General features: G+C 42.1%; 1 protein-coding gene across 1 annotated transcript in view; it reads right to left on the bottom strand.

The window, feature by feature from the left end:
• LOC137622710 (ammonium transporter Rh type A-like) overlaps positions 1-20,000 on the bottom strand; it is a 44,719-nt gene that overhangs the window by 7,321 nt on the left and 17,398 nt on the right. The window contains exon 6 of the mRNA XM_068353303.1: positions 4,216-4,347. Coding sequence (XP_068209404.1) covers positions 4,216-4,347 — 132 coding nt within the window. The remainder of the gene's footprint in view (positions 1-4,215; positions 4,348-20,000) is intronic.

Below are 20,000 nucleotides of genomic sequence, written 5' to 3'. Positions count from 1 at the left end.
CAAGTCTATTACTTGATTAGTTATGTAATACCCTCGTATACATATTATGTTTGACCCCAGTATTACTAGTTTTATTATCTGATACCTTATAAAATCACCTCATTTTATATACCCATCAAATATTATTTATCATACATTCCATTTTATATTCATATATTACTTTTATACATTTTGTTATTACCTTGTCACTCCCAGATTTCACATAAATACTTGCTCTGGACAAGTTTCCCATTCTGTTCATTCGTGTTTACTCTCTAGACTCCGTTGCTTTTCTGTTAACCAATCATGAACCCATATATATGTAAAGTTTGCACAGGGGGGTTAATATTTCCCTACCCCCACCTTCCAACAAGCCCTTTTCCGTGGAAACCTTTGCCCAAGTCAGGTCTTTGTTAGTTCAAGTGACGTCTTTTGTGTATTTTACGATCTAAGTATTAGAAAATTGTAACGTCTTCAGTAATACATACTTGAAACTATTCTGGTGTATTCCAATGTTGATAATTTTCTTAAATCACGTAATGTAATATACGAACTTTTACAGTGTTCCAAGTGCAGTTCTTATCTAAGGCAAAACAGTTAAGACACCACAGTCTCAGTCACAACACCCTTGTGATTCCTAAGTTACGTCGTCACGGTCATAAAAGTAAGTCATTAATTTCTTCAACTTTAATGTGTTAGTTTTATTATTTTTTGTTAGAGTGCGAATCTCAGCATTACCAATTGCCAATGCATACGAGGGTGATGATTTATTTTCCTGTGATTGTAAGTGAGGAACAAGAACCATTATAATGTTAGCGTGCGCAACTCAACATTACCTCTTGCCAGTACATACAAGCTTGATGTTTTGTTTTCATGTGAGCGAAGCGAGCTAGTGGCGAAACAAGAACCATTATATATAATGTTATCGTAACAGTACTAACGTTACCATAACGTGAGTGAAGTGATATAAAGGACATTATATTGGGTTTGTGACCTGGGAACCCCTAGGTTAGGTGGGTTTGTTAGGTTCTGTGCCCTTTTTGTACTTTTATATGGAGAAATTCTTGAAAATACACATGATAATATTACCGTATCATTGCTAATGTTAGTAATGCCACCGCAGCGTTGGTAACGCTGTGTACAGTGAACCCTCGCTACTTCGCGGTTCGACCATCGCGGATTCACCACTTCGCGGATTTTTTCCATAACCCATATATATACAGTAATATATATATATATATATGTATGTATGTATTTATGTATATATGTATGTATGTATTTATGTATATATGTATGTATGTATATATGTAGGTATGTATGTGTATACATATAAATATATACATATATATATATATATATATATATATATATATACATATATATATATATATATATATATATATATATATATATATATATATATATATATATATATACATATATATATATATATATATATATATATATATGTATATATATATATATATATATATATATATATATATATATATATATATATGATATATATATATATATATATATATATATATATATATATATATATATGTATGTATATATATATATATATATATATATATATGTATATATTTATATGTATACACATACATACCTACATATATACATACATACATATATACATAAATACATACATACATATATACATAAATACATACATACATATATATATATATATATTACTGTATATATATGGGTTATGGAAAAAATCCGCGAAGTGGTGAATCCGCGATGGTCGAACCGCGAAGTAGCGAGGGTTCACTGTACACAGCGTTACCAACGCTGCGGTGGCATTACTAACATTAGCAATGATACGGTAATATTATCATGTGTATTTTCAAGAATTTCTCCATATAAAAGTACAAAAAGGGCACAGAACCTAACAAACCCACCTAACCTAGGGGTTCCCAGGTCACAAACCCAATATAATGTCCTTTATATCACTTCACTCACGTTACGGTAACGTTAGTACTGTTACGATAACATTATATATATAATGGTTCTTGTTTCGCCATTAGCACGCTTCGCTCACATGGCGAAACAAGAACCATTATATATATAATGTTATCGTAACAGTACTAACGTTACCGTAACGTGAGTGAAGTGATATAAAGGACATTATATTGGGTTTGTGACCTGGGAACCCCTAGGTTAGGTGGGTTTGTTAGGTTCTGTGCCCTTTTTGTACTTTTATATGGAGAAATTCTTGAAAATACACATGATAATATTACCGTATCATTGCTAATGTTAGTAATGCCACCGCAGCGTTGGTAACGCTGTGTACAGTGAACCCTCGCTACTTCGCGGTTCGACCATCGCGGATTCACCACTTCGCGGATTTTTTCCATAACCCATATATATACAGTAATATATATATATATGTATGTATGTATTTATGTATATATGTATGTATGTATATATGTAGGTATGTATGTGTATACATATAAATATATACATATATATATATATATATATATACATATATATATATATCTATATATATATATATATATATATATGTATATATATATATATATATATATATATATATATATATATATATATATATACAGTATATATATATATATATATATATATATATATATATATATATATATATATATATATATATATATATACATATACATATATATATACATATATATATATATATATATATATATATATATATATATATATATATATATATATATCTAAAGTAGGAAGATGTGATGTAGTTCTAAGGGAAAAGTATGGGAAATATGTCTGGGTAATAAGCAAAGCTCTACCTCCAGTTTGTTTCTTCATTATGATCAGAGATAAATGTAAACAAAACATTGGTTGCCATTTTTTATCGTGCTTTTTAGCGTGTTTAGGAAACGCATGATATAAAATCGCCTTTAATATTTGTGCCTGTTTTAGTTTAGGGTACTGTAGTACATGCATTAAGTGTTCTGTACATTAAAGGGTAGTTTGTTAACAGTACTACGTACAAGGGAAGGTTTTAAAAGTCTGAATATACATGTTGAATAAATAGGTAAATATGGTGTCACTACTTCGCGGATTTTCACCTATCGCGGCCGCGTCTGGAACCTATCTACCGCGATAAACGAGGGTTCACTGTATCACCGTAACGTTGGTAACGCTGTGTATCGTTGGTAACGTTGCTAATGTTATCGTTCGCAGTACTGTACATTCGTGAGTTTAGTGACACCGAATTTGAACAAGTGCTTATATTTAAACATTATGACAACAGTGATTATATTTAACCATTTTAACAGAAAATATATGTTTTCCTGTAGAAAATAACGTGATTTAACTGGTTTTAGCCACTGAGCAATTACAGTGCTGCAGTTAACCCATTGAGCAAAGAAGAGTTGTTTGGTAATTTCAATGTTGTTAATTGTATGTGGATAGAGGAGAATGAGGAAAGAATAGGCTAGACTATTCGATGTATATGTGTAGGTAAAGGAAAAATAGGCCATAACCAGAGATAGGGAGCCGATGTCGTACAGTCTGGGGAGTCAAATGACCCAATAACTCTCTAGCAGTAATATCTTAATGGGTGGCTGGAGCCCAGCCTACTACCTATAGTCAATTCTTTTTAGTGATGCAAATTTGCACCGACTCACAGAGATGCCCTTTTAGCTTGGAAAAGTTTCCTAACAGCTGATTGGTCGGAAGTATTTTAGTCCGACCAATCAGCTGTTAGGAATCTTTTCCGAGCTAAAAGGGCACCCCTGTGAGTCAGTACAATTCTCCCACACTAAATAGAATTGACTATAGTATGACCTATCATATGGAGTTAGCAATTGTCATCGTCATCCAGTTATTATGAATTTGGAGTTGACAAGCTTTCCAGTTTTGGATACCCCTTTGGTATTAGTGACTTGGGATACATTTTGATCTTGTGCTATTATCACATCAATGCTAAGTAAATGTGATAAAACAGAGTTGAGTTACATGATCAAGGAGTCTAGCTACACTGCTAATTGATTATACTGCATTTACTACCACTTATTTACCCCAGTGCTGGAATGGATTTCCCAATTTGTTTCTTTCCCCCCAGGTCAATGACGTAGAACTTAAAGTCTAGCCACATAGCAAAGCAAATTTAACGTAGTTTTCTTTTCACATTATTTATAGTCCGGGATATGGATCTCAATCATTACCATCATACCAATTGTTAATTTGACTTACCTATCATAGAGAAGATATCAGATACATAGGAAGATCCCTCATTTGGGTGTTCTATGACATTTACCTTCCTCGATACTGTCCTTGAGAAAGCCAGACCGAAGTAGGCACCGAATGTGTGGATAACAATCGACCCTGTAAATGAAATTATTGTTATTAAGATTTATTATTGAAGTTATTCCTCAGTCTCAATGTTTTTAAAATGGCTCTAGTTGCCAAAAAAGTAATTAGATCCGCTAGTCCATCAGCTTATTTTGTTTTAGGTATTTTAACTTCCAGTGAAAATTTTATCCTTCTGGTATGTAGGCTTACTATGTATACCAAATAAATTTTATAAATATATATGAAAACTGGGATTATCAAGAACACTGCTCACTGTAACCTCAACTCTCACTATTTGGTTCCAAGAACCACACCCAGGAACTGATAGGCTAAATCTAGTGGGTAGTCTTTCTTTCTTTTGTTTTATTCTCTTGATATAGAGGCAACATGTGCTGCTTTAATGATGAAGCATTCATTGGGAATAAGTATTGAGGAGAGAGTCAGGATGCTTACTTTTATCACAGCTGTTTTTTTAGGTTGTCAAGATTATTTTTCTTGTGCGATTAGCCAATATCCAAGCCATCCTTTCACATCAATTATTTTGAAGGTTGAGCATCTTCATTAACTTAATTCCCAAAATTCTCTGTTGTTTCACTCAACAATATACTGTATGTAATTGCTATGAGGTGTTCGGATATGTATACACTTTTCATACTTAAACTGACAGCCTGGGGCATCCGGCTATGTGTACCTTTCCTATTTAAACTGACAGTGGGAGGCATCCAGCTATGTGTACACCTCTCCTATTTAAACTGCCAGCCTGAGGCGACCAGCTATGTGTACTCCTTTCCTATTTGAACTGCCAGCCTGAGGCATCCAGCTCTGTGTTCACCTCTCCTATTTAAACTGCCACCCTGACTCATCTGACTATGTGTACTCCTTTTCTATTTAAACTGCCACCCTGAGGCGTCCGGCTATGTGTACCTTTCCTATTTATACTGACAGTGGGAGGCATCCAGCTATGTGTACACCTCTCCTATTTAAACTGCCAAGCTGAGGCGACCAGCTATGTGTACTCCTTTCCTATTTGAACTGCCAGCCTGAGGCATCCAGCTCTGTGTTCACCTCTCCTATTTAAACTGCCACCCTGACTCATCTTACTATGTGTACTCCTTTTCTATTTAAACTGCCACCCTGAGGCGTCCGGCTATGTGTACCTTTCCTATTTATACTGACAGTGGGAGGCATCCAGCTATGTGTACACCTCTCCTATTTAAACTGCCAAGCTGAGGCGACCAGCTATGTGTACTCCTTTCCTATTTGAACTGCCAGCCTGAGGCATCCAGCTCTGTGTTCACCTCTCCTATTTAAACTGCCACCCTGACTCATCTTACTATGTGTACTCCTTTTCTATTTAAACTGCCACCCTGAGGCGTCCGGCTATGTGTACCTTTCCTATTTATACTGACAGTGGGAGGCATCCAGCTATGTGTACACCTCTCCTATTTAAACTGCCAAGCTGAGGCGACCAGCTATGTGTACTCCTTTCCTATTTGAACTGCCAGCCTGAGGCATCCAGCTCTGTGTTCACCTCTCCTATTTAAACTGCCACCCTGACTCATCTTACTATGTGTACTCCTTTTCTATTTAAACTGCCACCCTGAGGCGTCCGGCTATGTGTACCTTTCCTATTTATACTGACAGTGGGAGGCATCCAGCTATGTGTACACCTCTCCTATTTAAACTGCCAAGCTGAGGCGACCAGCTATGTGTACTCCTTTCCTATTTGAACTGCCAGCCTGAGGCATCCAGCTCTGTGTTCACCTCTCCTATTTAAACTGCCACCCTGACTCATCTTACTATGTGTACTCCTTTTCTATTTAAACTGCCACCCTGAGGCGTCCGGCTATGTGTACCTTTCCTATTTATACTGACAGCCTGAGGCGTCCAGCTATGTGTACACCTTTCCTATTTAAACTGCCATCCTGAGGCGTCCAGCTATGTGTACACCTTTCATATTTAAAATGCCAGCCTGAGGTGTCCAGCTCTTGTGTTCACCTTTCCTATTTAAACTGCCAGCCTGAGGTGTCCAGCTATGTGTACACCTCTCCTATTTAAACTGCCAGCCTGAGGTGTCCAGCTATGTGTACACCTCTCCTATTTAAACTGCCAGCCTGAGGCATCTGGCTATATGTACATCTTTCCTATTTAAACTCCCAGCCTTAGGCATCCGGCTGTGTGTACACTTCATATTTAAACTGATAGCCTGGGGCGTCTAGCTATGTGTACACCTTTCCTATTTAAACTGCCAGCCTGAGGTGTCCAGCTATGTGTACACCTCTCCTATTTAAACTGCCAGCCTGAGGCATCTGGCTATATGTACATCTTTCCTATTTAAACTCCCAGCCTTAGGCATCCGGCTGTGTGTACACTTCATATTTAAACTGATAGCCTGGGGCGTCTAGCTATGTGTACACCTCTCCTATTTAAACTGCCAGCCTGAGGTGTCCAGCTATGTGTACACCTCTCCTATTTAAACTGCCAGCCTGAGGCATCTGGCTATATGTACATCTTTCCTATTTAAACTCCCAGCCTTAGGCATCCGGCTGTGTGTACACTTCATATTTAAACTGATAGCCTGGGGCGTCTAGCTATGTGTACACCTTTCCTATTTAAACTGCCAGCCTGAGGCATCCGGCTATGTGTACACCTTTCATATTTAAACTGCCAGCCTGAGGCATCTGGCTATGTGTACACCTTTCCTATTTAAACTACCAGCCTGAGGCATCCAGCTATGTGTACGCCTTTCATATTTAAACTGCCAGCCTGATGCGTCGAGCTATGTGTACACCTTTCATATTTAAACTGCCAGCCTGAGGCGTCCAGCTATGTGTACTCCTTTCATATTTAAACTGCCAGCCTGAGGCGTCCGGCTGTGTACGCCTTTCATATTTAAACTGCCAGCCTGAGGCGTCCAGCTATGTGTACTCCTTTCATATTTAAACTGCCAGCCTGAGGCGTCCGTCTATGTGTACACCTTGTATTTAAAGTGCCAGCCTGAGGCATCCGGGTATGTGTCATCCTTTCATATTTGAACTGCCAGCCTGAGGCGTCCTGCTATGTATACACCTTTCATATTTAAACTGCCAGCCTTAGGCATCCAGCTATGTGTACACCTTTCATATTTAAACTGCCAGCCTGAGGCGTCCGGCTGTGTACGCCTTTCATATTTAAACTGCCAGCCTGAGGCATCCGGCTATGTGTACACCTTTCCTATTTAAACTGCCAGCCTGAGGCATTTGGCTATGTGTACACCTTTCCTATTTAAACTACCAGCCTGAGGCGTCCAGCTATGTGTACTCCTTTCATATTTAAACTGCCAGCCTGAGGCATCCGGCTATGTGTACACCTTTTCTATCTAAACTGCCAGCCTGAGGCATCCAGCTATGTGTACACCTTTCCTATTTAAACTGCCAGCCTGAGGCGTTCGGCTATGTGTACACCTTTCCTATTCAAATTGCCAGCCTGAGGCATCCGGCTATGTGTACACCTTTCCTATTTAAACTACCAGCCTGAGGCGTCCAGCTATGTGTACTCCTTTCATATTTAAACTGCCAGCCTGAGGCGTCCTTCTATGTGTACACCTTTCCTATTTAAACTGCCAGCCTGAGGCGTCCGGCTATGTGTACACCTTTCCTATTTAAACTACAAGCCTGAGGCGTCCAGCTATGTGTACTCCTTTCATATTTAAACTGCCAGCTTGAGGCGTCCGGCTATGTGTACACCTTTCCTATTTAAACTGCCAGCCTGAGGCGTCCGGCTATGTATACACCTTTCCTATTTATACTGCCAGCCTGAGACATCCAGCTATGTGTACTTTCATATTTAAACTGCCAGCGTGAGGCGTTCGGCTATGTGTACACATTTCCTATTTAAACTACCAGCCTGAGGCGTCCAGCTATGTTTACTCCTTTCATATTTAAACAACCAGCCTGAGGCGTCCGGCTATGAGTACACCTTTTCTATTTAAACTGCCAGCCTGAGGCATCCAGCTATGTGTACTCCTTTCATATTTAAACTGGCTGCCTGAGGCGTCCTGCTATGTGTACTCCTTTCATATTTAAACTGCCAGCCTGAGGCGTCCGGCTATGTGTACACCTTTCATATTTAAACTGCCAGCCTGAGGCATCTGGCTATGTGTACACCTTTCCTATTTAAACTGCCAGCCTGAGGCATTCAATTGTGTACACCTTTCCTATTTAAACTGCCAGCCTGAGGCGTTCCGCTATGTGTACACCTTTCCTATTTAAACTACCAGCCTGAGGCGTCCAGCTATGTGTACTCCTTTCATATTTAAACTGCCAGCCTGAGGCGTCCGGCTATGTGTACACCTTTCATATTTAAACTGCCAGCCTGAGGCATCTGGCTATGTGTACACCTTTCCTATTTAAACTGCCAGCGTGAGGCATTCGGCTGTGTACACCTTTCCTATTTAAACTACCAGCCTGAGGCGTCCAGCTATGTACTCCTTTCCTATTTAAACTGCCAGCCTGAGGTGTCCTGCTATGTGTACTCCTTTCATATTTAAACTGCCAGCCTGAGGCGTCCGGCTATGTGTACACCTTTCACATTTAAACTGCCAGCCTGAGACATCTGGTTATGTGTACACCTATCCTATTTAAACTGCCAGCCTGAGGCATTCGGCTGTGTACACCTTTCCTATTTAAACTGCCAGCCTGAGGCGTTTGGCTATGTGTACACCTTTCCTATTTAAACTACCAGCCTGAGGCGTCCAGCTATGTGTACTCCTTTCATATTTAAACTGCCAGCCTGAGGTGTTCGGCTATGTGTACACCTTTCCTATTTAAACTGCCAGCTTGAGGCGTCCAGCTATGTGTACTCCTTTCATATTTAAACTGCCAGCCTGAGGCGTCCGGCTATGTGTACACCTTTTCTATCTAAACTGCCAGCCTGAGGCATCCAGCTATGTGTACACCTTTCCTATTTAAACTGCCAGCCTGAGGCGTTCGGCTATGTGTACACCTTTCCTATTCAAATTGCCAGCCTGAGGCATCCGGCTATGTGTACACCTTTCCTATTTAAACTACCAGCCTGAGGCGTCCAGCTATGTGTACTCCTTTCATATTTAAACTGCCAGCCTGAGGCGTCCTTCTATGTGTACACCTTTCCTATTTAAACTGCCAGCCTGAGGCGTCCGGCTATGTGTACACCTTTCCTATTTAAACTACAAGCCTGAGGCGTCCAGCTATGTGTACTCCTTTCATATTTAAACTGCCAGCTTGAGGCGTCCGGCTATGTGTACACCTTTCCTATTTAAACTGCCAGCCTGAGGCGTCCGGCTATGTATACACCTTTCCTATTTATACTGCCAGCCTGAGACATCCAGCTATGTGTACTTTCATATTTAAACTGCCAGCGTGAGGCGTTCGGCTATGTGTACACATTTCCTATTTAAACTACCAGCCTGAGGCGTCCAGCTATGTTTACTCCTTTCATATTTAAACAACCAGCCTGAGGCGTCCGGCTATGAGTACACCTTTTCTATTTAAACTGCCAGCCTGAGGCATCCAGCTATGTGTACTCCTTTCATATTTAAACTGGCTGCCTGAGGCGTCCTGCTATGTGTACTCCTTTCATATTTAAACTGCCAGCCTGAGGCGTCCGGCTATGTGTACACCTTTCATATTTAAACTGCCAGCCTGAGGCATCTGGCTATGTGTACACCTTTCCTATTTAAACTGCCAGCCTGAGGCATTCAATTGTGTACACCTTTCCTATTTAAACTGCCAGCCTGAGGCGTTCCGCTATGTGTACACCTTTCCTATTTAAACTACCAGCCTGAGGCGTCCAGCTATGTGTACTCCTTTCATATTTAAACTGCCAGCCTGAGGCGTCCGGCTATGTGTACACCTTTCATATTTAAACTGCCAGCCTGAGGCATCTGGCTATGTGTACACCTTTCCTATTTAAACTGCCAGCGTGAGGCATTCGGCTGTGTACACCTTTCCTATTTAAACTACCAGCCTGAGGCGTCCAGCTATGTACTCCTTTCCTATTTAAACTGCCAGCCTGAGGTGTCCTGCTATGTGTACTCCTTTCATATTTAAACTGCCAGCCTGAGGCGTCCGGCTATGTGTACACCTTTCACATTTAAACTGCCAGCCTGAGACATCTGGTTATGTGTACACCTATCCTATTTAAACTGCCAGCCTGAGGCATTCGGCTGTGTACACCTTTCCTATTTAAACTGCCAGCCTGAGGCGTTTGGCTATGTGTACACCTTTCCTATTTAAACTACCAGCCTGAGGCGTCCAGCTATGTGTACTCCTTTCATATTTAAACTGCCAGCCTGAGGTGTTCGGCTATGTGTACACCTTTCCTATTTAAACTGCCAGCTTGAGGCGTCCAGCTATGTGTACTCCTTTCATATTTAAACTGCCAGCCTGAGGCGTCCGGCTATGAGTACACCTTTTTTATTTAAACTGCCAGCCTGAGGCATCCAGCTATGTGAACTCCTTTCATATTTAAACTGCCAGCCTGGGGTGTCCTGCTATGTATACACCTTTCGTATTTAAACTGCCAGCCTTAGGCGTCCAGCTATATGTACACCTTTCATATTTAAACTGCCAGCCTGAGGCATCCGGCTATGTGTACACCTTTCATATTTAAACTGCCAGCCTTAGGCATCCGGCTATGTGTACACCTTTCCTATTTAAACTGCCAGCCTTAGGCATACAGCTATGTGTACACCTTTCATATTTAAACTGCCAGCCTGAGGCGTCCGGCTGTGTACGCCTTTCATATTTAAACTGCCAGTCTGAGGCATCCGGCTATGTGTACACCTTTCCTATTCAAACTGCCAGCCTGAGGCATTTGGCTATGTGTACACCTTTCCTATTTAAACTACCAGCCTGAGGCGTCCAGCTATGTGTACTCCTTTCATATTTAAACTGCCAGCCTGAGGCATCCGGCTATGTGTACACCTTTTCTATCTAAACTGCCAGCCTGAGGCGTCCGGCTATGTGTACACCTTTCCTATTTAAACTGCCAGCCTGAGGCGTTCGGCTATGTGTACACCTTTCCTATTCAAATTGCCAGCCTGAGGCATCCGGCTATGTGTACACCTTTCCTATTTAAACTACCAGCCTGAGGCGTCCAGCTATGTGTACTCCTTTCATATTTAAAATGCCAGCCTGAGGCGTCCTGCTATGTGTACACCTTTCCTATTTAAACTGCCAGCCTGAGGCGTCCGGCTATGTGTACACCTTTCCTATTTAAACTGCCAGCCTGAGGTGTTCAGCTATGTGTACACCTTTCCTATTTAAACTACCAGCCTGAGGCGTCCAGCTATGTGTACTCCTTTCATATTTAAACTGCCAGCTTGAGGCGTCCGGCTATGTGTACACCTTTCCTATTTAAACTGCCAGCCTGAGGCGTCCGGCTATGTATACACCTTTCCTATTTATACTGCCAGCCTGAGACATCCAGCTATGTGTACTTTCATATTTAAACTGCCAGCCTGAGGCGTTCGGCTATGTTTACACATTTCCTATTTAAACTACCAGCCTGAGGCGTCCAGCTATGTGTACTCCTTTCATATTTAAACTGCCAGCCTGAGGCATCCTGCTATGTGTACGCCTTTCATATTTAAACTGGCTGCCTGAGGCGTCCTGCTATGTGTACTCCTTTCATATTTAAACTGCCAGCCTGAGGCGTCCGGCTATATGTACACCTTTCATATTTAAACTGCCAGCCTGAGGCATCTGGCTATGTGTACACCTTTCCTATTTAAACTGTCAGCCTGAGGCATTCGGCTGTGTACACCTTTCCTATTTAAACTGCCAGCCTGAGGCGTTCGGCTATGTGTACACCTTTCCTATTTAAACTACCAGCCTGAGGCGTCCAGCTATGTGTACTCCTTTCATATTTAAACTGCCAGCCTGAGGCGTCCGGCTATGTTAACACCTTTCATATTTAAACTGCCAGCCTGATGCATCTGGCTATGTGTACACCTTTCCTATTTAAACTGCCAGCCTGAGGCATTCGGCTGTGTACACCTTTCTTATTTAAACTGCCAGCCTGAGGCGTTCCACTATGTGTACACCTTTCCTATTTAAACTACCAGCCTGAGGCGTCCAGCTATGTGTACTCCTTTCATATTTAAACTGCCAGCCTGAGGCGTCCGGCTATGTGTACACCTTTCATATTTAAACTGCCAGCCTGAGGCATCTGGCTATGTGTACACCTTTCCTATTTAAACTGCCAGCGTGAGGCATTCGGCTGTGTACACCTTTCCTATTTAAACTACCAGCCTGAGGCGTCCAGCTATGTGTACTCCTTTCATATTTAAACTGCCTGCCTGAGGCGTCCTGCTATGTGTACTCCTTTCATATTTAAACTGCCAGCCTGAGGCGTACGGCTATGTGTACACCTTTCATATTTAAACTGCCAGCCTGAGGCATCTGGCTATGTGTACTCCTTTTATATTTAAACTGCCAGCCTGAGGCGTCTGGCTATGTGTACACCTTTCATATTTAAACTGCCAGCCTGAGGCATCCAGCTATGTGTACTCCTTTCATATTTAAACTGCCAGCCTGAGGCATCTGGCTATGTGTACACCTTTCCTATTTAAACTGCCAGCGTGAGGCATTCGGCTGTGTACTCCTTTCCTATTTAAACTACCAGCCTGAGGCGTCCAGCTATGTGTACTCCTTTCATATTTAAACTGCCAGCCTGAGGCGTCCTGCTATGTGTACTCCTTTCATATTTAAACTGCCAGCCTGAGGCGTCCGGCTATGTGTACACCTTTCATATTTAAACTGCCAGCCTGAGACATCTGGCTATGTGTACACCTTTCCTATTTAAACTGCCAGCCTGAGGCATTCGGCTGTGTACACCTTTCCTATTTAAACTGCCAGCCTGAGGCGTTTGGCTATGTGTACACCTTTCCTATTTAAACTACCAGCCTGAGGCGTCCAGCTATGTTTACTCCTTTCATATTTAAACTGCCAGCCTGAGGTGTTCGGCTATGTGTACACCTTTCCTATTTAAACTGCCAGCTTGAGGCGTCCAGCTATGTGTACTCCTTTCATATTTAAACTGCCAGCCTGAGGCGTCCGGCTATGAGTACACCTTTTCTATTTAAACTGCCAGCCTGAGGCATCCAGCTATGTGTACTCCTTTCATATTTAAACTACCAGCCTGAGGTGTCCTGCTATGTATACACCTTTCGTATTTAAACTGCTAGCCTAAGCCGTCCAGCTATATGTACACCTTTCATATTTAAACTGCCAGCCTGAGGCATCCGGCTATGTGTACACCTTTCATATTTAAACTGCCAGCCTTAGGCATCCGGCTATGTGTACACCTTTCCTATTTAAACTGCCAGACTAAGGCGTCCGGCTATGTGTACACCTTTCCTATTTAAACTGCCAGCCTGAGGCGTTTGGCTATGTGTACACTTTTCCTATTTAAACTACCAGCCTGAGGCATCCAGCTATGTGTACTCCTTTCATATTTCAACTGCCAGCCCGAGGCGTCCGGCTATGTGTACACCTTTCATATTTAAACTGCCAGCCTGAGGCGTCCGGCTATGTGTACACCTTTCCTATTCAAACTGCCAGCCTGAGGCGTACAGCTATGTGTACACCTTTCCTATTTAAACTGCCAGCCTGAGGCGTTCGGCTCTGTGTACTCCTTTCATATTTAAACTGCTAGCCTGAGGCGTCCGGCTATGTGTACACCTTTCTTATTTAAACTACCAGCCTGAGGTATCGAGCTATGTGTACTCCTTTCATATTTAAACTGCTAGCCTGAGGCGTTCGGCTCTGTGTACTCCTTTCATATTTAAACTGCCAGCCTGAGGTGTTCGGCTATGTGTACACCTTTCCTATTTAAACTAACAGCCTGAGGCGTCCAGCTATGTGTACACCTTTCCTATTTAAACTAACAGCCTGAGGCGTCCAGCTATGTGTACACCTTTCCTATTTAAACTGCCAGCCAGAGGCGTTCGGCTCTGTGTACTCCTTTCATATTTAAACTGCTAGCCTGAGGCGTCCGGCTCTGTGTACACCTTTTTTATTTAAACTACCAGCCTGAGGTATCGAGCTATGTGTACTCCTTTCATATTTAAACTGCCAGCCTGAGGCGTTCGGCTCTGTGTACTCCTTTCATATTTAAACTGCCAGCCTGAGGTGTTCGGCTATGTGTACACCTTTCCTATTTAAACTAACAGCCTGAGGCGTCCAGCTATGTGTACTCCTTTCCTATTTAAACTGCCAGCCTAAGTCGTCCGGCTATGTGTACACCTTTCCTATTTAAACTGCCAGCCTGAGGCGTTTGGCTATGTGTACACTTTTCCTATTTAAACTACCAGCCTGAGGCATCCAGCTATGTGTACTCCTTTCATATTTCAACTGCCAGCCCGAGGCGTCCGGCTATGTGTACACCTTTCATATTTAAACTGCCAGCCTGAGGCGTCCGGCTATGTGTACACCTTTCCTATTTAAACTGCCAGCCTGAGGCGTCCAGCTATGTGTACACCTTTCCTATTTAAACTGCCAGCCTGAGGCGTTCGGCTCTGTGTACTCCTTTCATATTTAAACTGCTAGCCTGAGGCGTCCGGCTATGTGTACACCTTTCTTATTTAAACTACCAGCCTGAGGTATCGAGCTATGTGTACTCCTTTCATATTTAAACTGCTAGCCTGAGGCGTTCGGCTCTGTGTACTCCTTTCATATTTAAACTGCCAGCCTGAGGTGTTCGGCTATGTGTACACCTTTCCTATTTAAACTAACAGCCTGAGGCGTCCAGCTATGTGTACACCTTTCCTATTTAAACTGCCAGCCAGAGGCGTTCGGCTCTGTGTACTCCTTTCATATTTAAACTGCTAGCCTGAGGCGTCCGGCTCTGTGTACACCTTTCTTATTTAAACTACCAGCCTGAGGTATCGAGCTATGTGTACTCCTTTCATATTTAAACTGCCAGCCTGAGGCGTTCGGCTCTGTGTACTCCTTTCATATTTAAACTGCCAGCCTGAGGTGTTCGGCTATGTGTACACCTTTCCTATTTAAACTAACAGCCTGAGGCGTCCAGCTATGTGTACTCCTTTCATATTTAAACTGCTAGCCTGAGGCGTCCGGCTATGTGTACACCTTTCTTATTTAAACTACCAGCCTGAGGTATCGAGCTATGTGTACTCCTCTCATATTTAAACTGTCAGCCTGAGGCATCCGGCTATGTATACACCTTTCCTATTTAAACTACCAGCCTGAGTCGTCCAGCTCTGTGTACTCCTTTCACATTTAAACAGCCAGCCTGAGGCGTCCGGCTATGAGTACACCTTTTCTATTTAAAGTGCCAGCCTGAGGCATCCATCTATGTGTACTCCTTTCATATGTAAACTGCCAGCCTGAGGCATCTTGCTATGTATACACCTTTCGTATTTAAACTGCCAGCCTTAGGCGTCTAGCTATGTGTACACCTTTCCTATTTAAACTGCCAGCCTGAGGCGTCTGGCTATGTGTACACCTTTCATATTTAAACTGCCAGCCTGAGGCATCTGGCTATGTGTACACCTTTCCTATTTAAACTGCCAGCATGAGGCGTCCGTCTATGTGTACACCTTTCCTATTTAAACTGCCAGCCTGAGGTGTTTGGCTATGTGTACACCTTTCCTATTTAAACTACCAGCTTGAGGCATCCAGCTATGTGTACTCCTTTCATATTTAAACTGCCAGCCTGAGGCGTCCGGCTATGTGTACACCTTTCCTATTTAAACTGCCAGCCTGAGGCATCCATCTATGTGTACTCCTTTCATATTTAAACTGCCAGCCTGAGGCGTTCGGCTATGTGTACACATTTCCTATTTAAATTACCAGCCTGAGGCATCCAGCTATGTGTACTCCTTTCATATTTAAACTGCCAGCCTGAGGCATCCGGCTATGAGTACCCCTTTTCTATTTAAACTGCCAGCCTGAGGCATCCAGCTATGTGTACTCTTTTCATATTTAAACTGCCAGCCTGAGGCGTCCTGCTATGTATACACCTTTCGTATTTAAACTGCCAGCCCTAGGCGTCCAGCTATGTGTACACCTTTCATATTTAAACTGCCAGCCTGAGGTGTCCGGCTCTGTGTACACCTTTCATATTTAAACTGCCAGCCTGAGGCATCCAGCTATGTGTACTCCTTTCATATTTAAACTGCCAGCCCGAGGCGTCTGGCTATGTGTACACCTTTCATATTTAAACTGCCAGCCTGAGGCGTCCGGCTATGTGTACACCTTTCATATTTAATCTGCCAGCCTGAGGTGTCCGGCTCTGTGTACACCTTTCATATTTAAACTGCCAGCCTGAGGCATCCAGCTATGTGTACTCCTTTCATATTTAAACTGCCAGCCTGAGGCGTCTGGCTATGTGTACACCTTTCATATTTAAACAGCCAGCCTGAGGCATCCAGCTATGTGTACTCCTTTCATATTTAAACTGCCAGCCTGAGGCGTCTGGCTCTGTGTACACCTTTCATATTTAAACTGCCAGCCTGAGGCATCCAGCTATGTGTACTCCTTTCATATTTAAACTGCCAGCCTGAGGCGTCCAGCTATGTGTACACCTTTCATATTTAAACTGCCAGCCTGAGGCATCCAGCTATGTGTACTCCTTTCATATTTAAACTGCCAGCCTGAGGCGTCTGGCTATGTGTACACCTTTCATATTTAAACTGCCAGCCTGAGGCATCCAGCTATGTGTACTCCTTTCATATTTAAACTGCCAGCCTGAGGCGTCTGGCTATGTGTACTCCTTTCATATTTAAACTGCCAGCCTGAGGCGTCCGGCTATGTGTACACCTTTCGTATTTAAATTGCCAGCCTAAGGCATCCAGCTATGTGTACACCTTTCATATTTAAACTGCCAGCCTGAGGCATCTGGCTATGTGTACACCTTTCATATTTAAACTGCCAGCCTGAGGCGTCCAGCTATGTGTACGCCTTTCATATTTAAACTGCCAGCCTAAGGCATCCAGCTATGTGTACACCTTTCATATTTAAACTGCTAGCCTGAGGCGTCCAGCTATGTGTACGCCTTTCATATTTAAACTGCCAGCCTGAGGCGTCCAGCTATGTGTACACATTTCGTATTTAAACTGCCAGCCTAAGGCATCCAGCTATGTGTACACCTTTCATATTTAAACTGCCAGCCTGAGGCATCTGGCTATGTGTACACCTTTCATATTTAAACTGCCAGCCTGAGGCGTCCGGCTATGTGTACTCCTTTCATATTTAAACTGCCAGCCTAAGGCATCCAGCTATGTGTACACCTTTCATATTTAAACTGCCAGCCTGAGGCATCTGGCTATGTGTACACCTTTCATATTTAAACTGCCAGCCTGAGGCGTCCGGCTATGTGTACTCCTTTCATATTTAAACTGCCAGCCTAAGGCATCCAGCTATGTGTACACCTTTCATATTTAAACTGCCAGCCTGAGGCATCTGGCTATGTGTACACCTTTCATATTTAAACTGCCAGCCTGAGGCGTCCGGCTATGTGTACTCCTTTCATATTTAAACTGCCAGCCTAAGGCATCCAGCTATGTGTACACCTTTCATATTTAAACTGCCAGCCTGAGGCGTCCAGCTATGTGTACGCCTTTCATATTTAAACTGCCAGCCTGAGGCGTCCAGCTCTGTGTACACATTTCGTATTTAAACTGCCAGCCTAAGGCATCCAGCTATGTGTACACCTTTCATATTTAAACTGCCAGCCTGAGGCATCTGGCTATGTGTACACCTTTCATATTTAAACTGCCAGCCTGAGGCGTCCAGCTATGTGTACTCCTTTCATATTTAAACTGCCAGCCTGCATTCATAAAGAATGTTATTCCCTGTGGCATGTCTTGTTGATATCATGGTTCATCATTTTCATAAGAAGTAATTCTCGGGGTTTCAATAGGCAGCCTTTATAATAGAATAAAGTAGTAATTAAAACTTTAGTAATGGTAACACTAATTTTGTCATCAAGATATATCTTCACATGTGTAAAGCATTAGAGCTGTAAGAATAATTGGTGTTATTTATTGGAAACTTTGCAAATAGTAAATATCCGTGACTGCAGTACTCTCGTTTAGGGCATCCCATCAGTTTTTCACTTCATATTTTGCTGTTTAAGGAGAGTTCCCAATAGCTTATTTGGAGCCACCTAACCAGTTGATGAGATCATTGCAAACCACAGTTTTCCGATTCCGATTTCATTTAAATTTCATCTTCAACTTCTCTCACTTCTGTTTGTCCTAGATATCTATGAAGTTATCACCTTTATTCTGTAGTACCTTAGAATTTATGAACTTTGAGAGATTATTAATAAATCAGAAGAGTTGGAATTAGTTTTTCCAAGATTAAGTATACTTATTGAATCATATATAAGGCAATTTCAACTAATTGCTGCTGTTAGATTAAGGTGGCCCAGGGTCAACATGGGCCTGTACTCCTCAAAGCACCCAATGGAAATTGTTTTGATGAATATGGATTTGTGGATCAATCATGGTTTTCGCTATTAATAGAACTGGTTGTAACTTTCACCTTAGCATTGCTTTAGCTCTATCATAAGGTTGCCTATCCCCGGCTGTTTTACAATAAGTAGTTTCATAACTTCTCCCACGAATTTCTTCACTGCATGCCACCTTGGCACTTTTGTCCTCGCCTGACAAGTCGGTTTTCTCCTGGTTCACAGCCAAACAGTCATCACGCCATAAAATTCTGATTGAGTTAATCATAATCTTACAGTGGGCTAGTCTAAAACCTCAATCTTTTATGGCAGTTCACCTCCTTTGGCATTTTACAATTGAATTTCAAACTGTCTCATTTAAAGAATGAATAAATGTTCCTTACAAGACTGTTTTTTTCATTGTTACCAGTTTCTCTTTTTCATCATGAGCAAGTGTTAGTTTCTACACCAAGAAAAATGAAACTAATTCAAATGTTCCTAGCCAGTGAATCTTCCTGTTCCTGACAAGGTTCTCGTAACCTGGTCTCTCTCCACTCTGTATAGGGAGAGTATGGTGCCTTCTGCCTACTTAATACAGTGCACTGTAGGCATTACTAAAGGGTCAGTCCAGTGTCTCTTCATCCTTTAGTTCACTCCAGTTTTTTCCAGTTACGCCTCAGTGTCGAATGGCCTCACCAACTAGAGGTCAAGTAGACATGGCCCAAATCTTAGGAAATGAATATCTGTCCATCTAACGTGCTGTTGGAACTTCCCTTTCAATTGTTTTTACATTAGTATTGGCTCATCATCCTCAATTAAACACAAAGAAACAATTGAATGCTTATTTCAAAGACTACACAATCGGTCGTAATTTTAGGAACATCATGACGGTTCTACCTATCAGGAAACACTGTTTTTAGCCTATCTCCTCCAGAAGGCTTTAGTGTTCTACCCATCACGACGGTTCCACCTATTAGGAAACACCGTTTTTAGCCTATCCTACTAGAAGGCTCTAGTGTTCTACCCATCACGACGGTTCCACCTATTAGGAAACACTGTTTTTATCCTATCTTCTACTAGAAGGCTCGAGTTTTCTACCCGTCACGATGGTTCCACCTATGAGGAAACACCGTTTTTAGCCTATCCTACTAGAAGGCTCTAGTGTTCTACCCATCACGACGGTTCCACCTATTAGGAAACACTGTTTTTATCCTATCTTCTACTAGAAGGCTCGAGTTTTCTACCCG

Source organism: Palaemon carinicauda, chromosome 29 (assembly GCF_036898095.1).
Source record: "Palaemon carinicauda isolate YSFRI2023 chromosome 29, ASM3689809v2, whole genome shotgun sequence".
In the NCBI taxonomy this organism is placed as follows: domain Eukaryota; kingdom Metazoa; phylum Arthropoda; class Malacostraca; order Decapoda; family Palaemonidae; genus Palaemon; species Palaemon carinicauda.
This window is presented reverse-complemented; position numbering and strand designations above follow the sequence as displayed.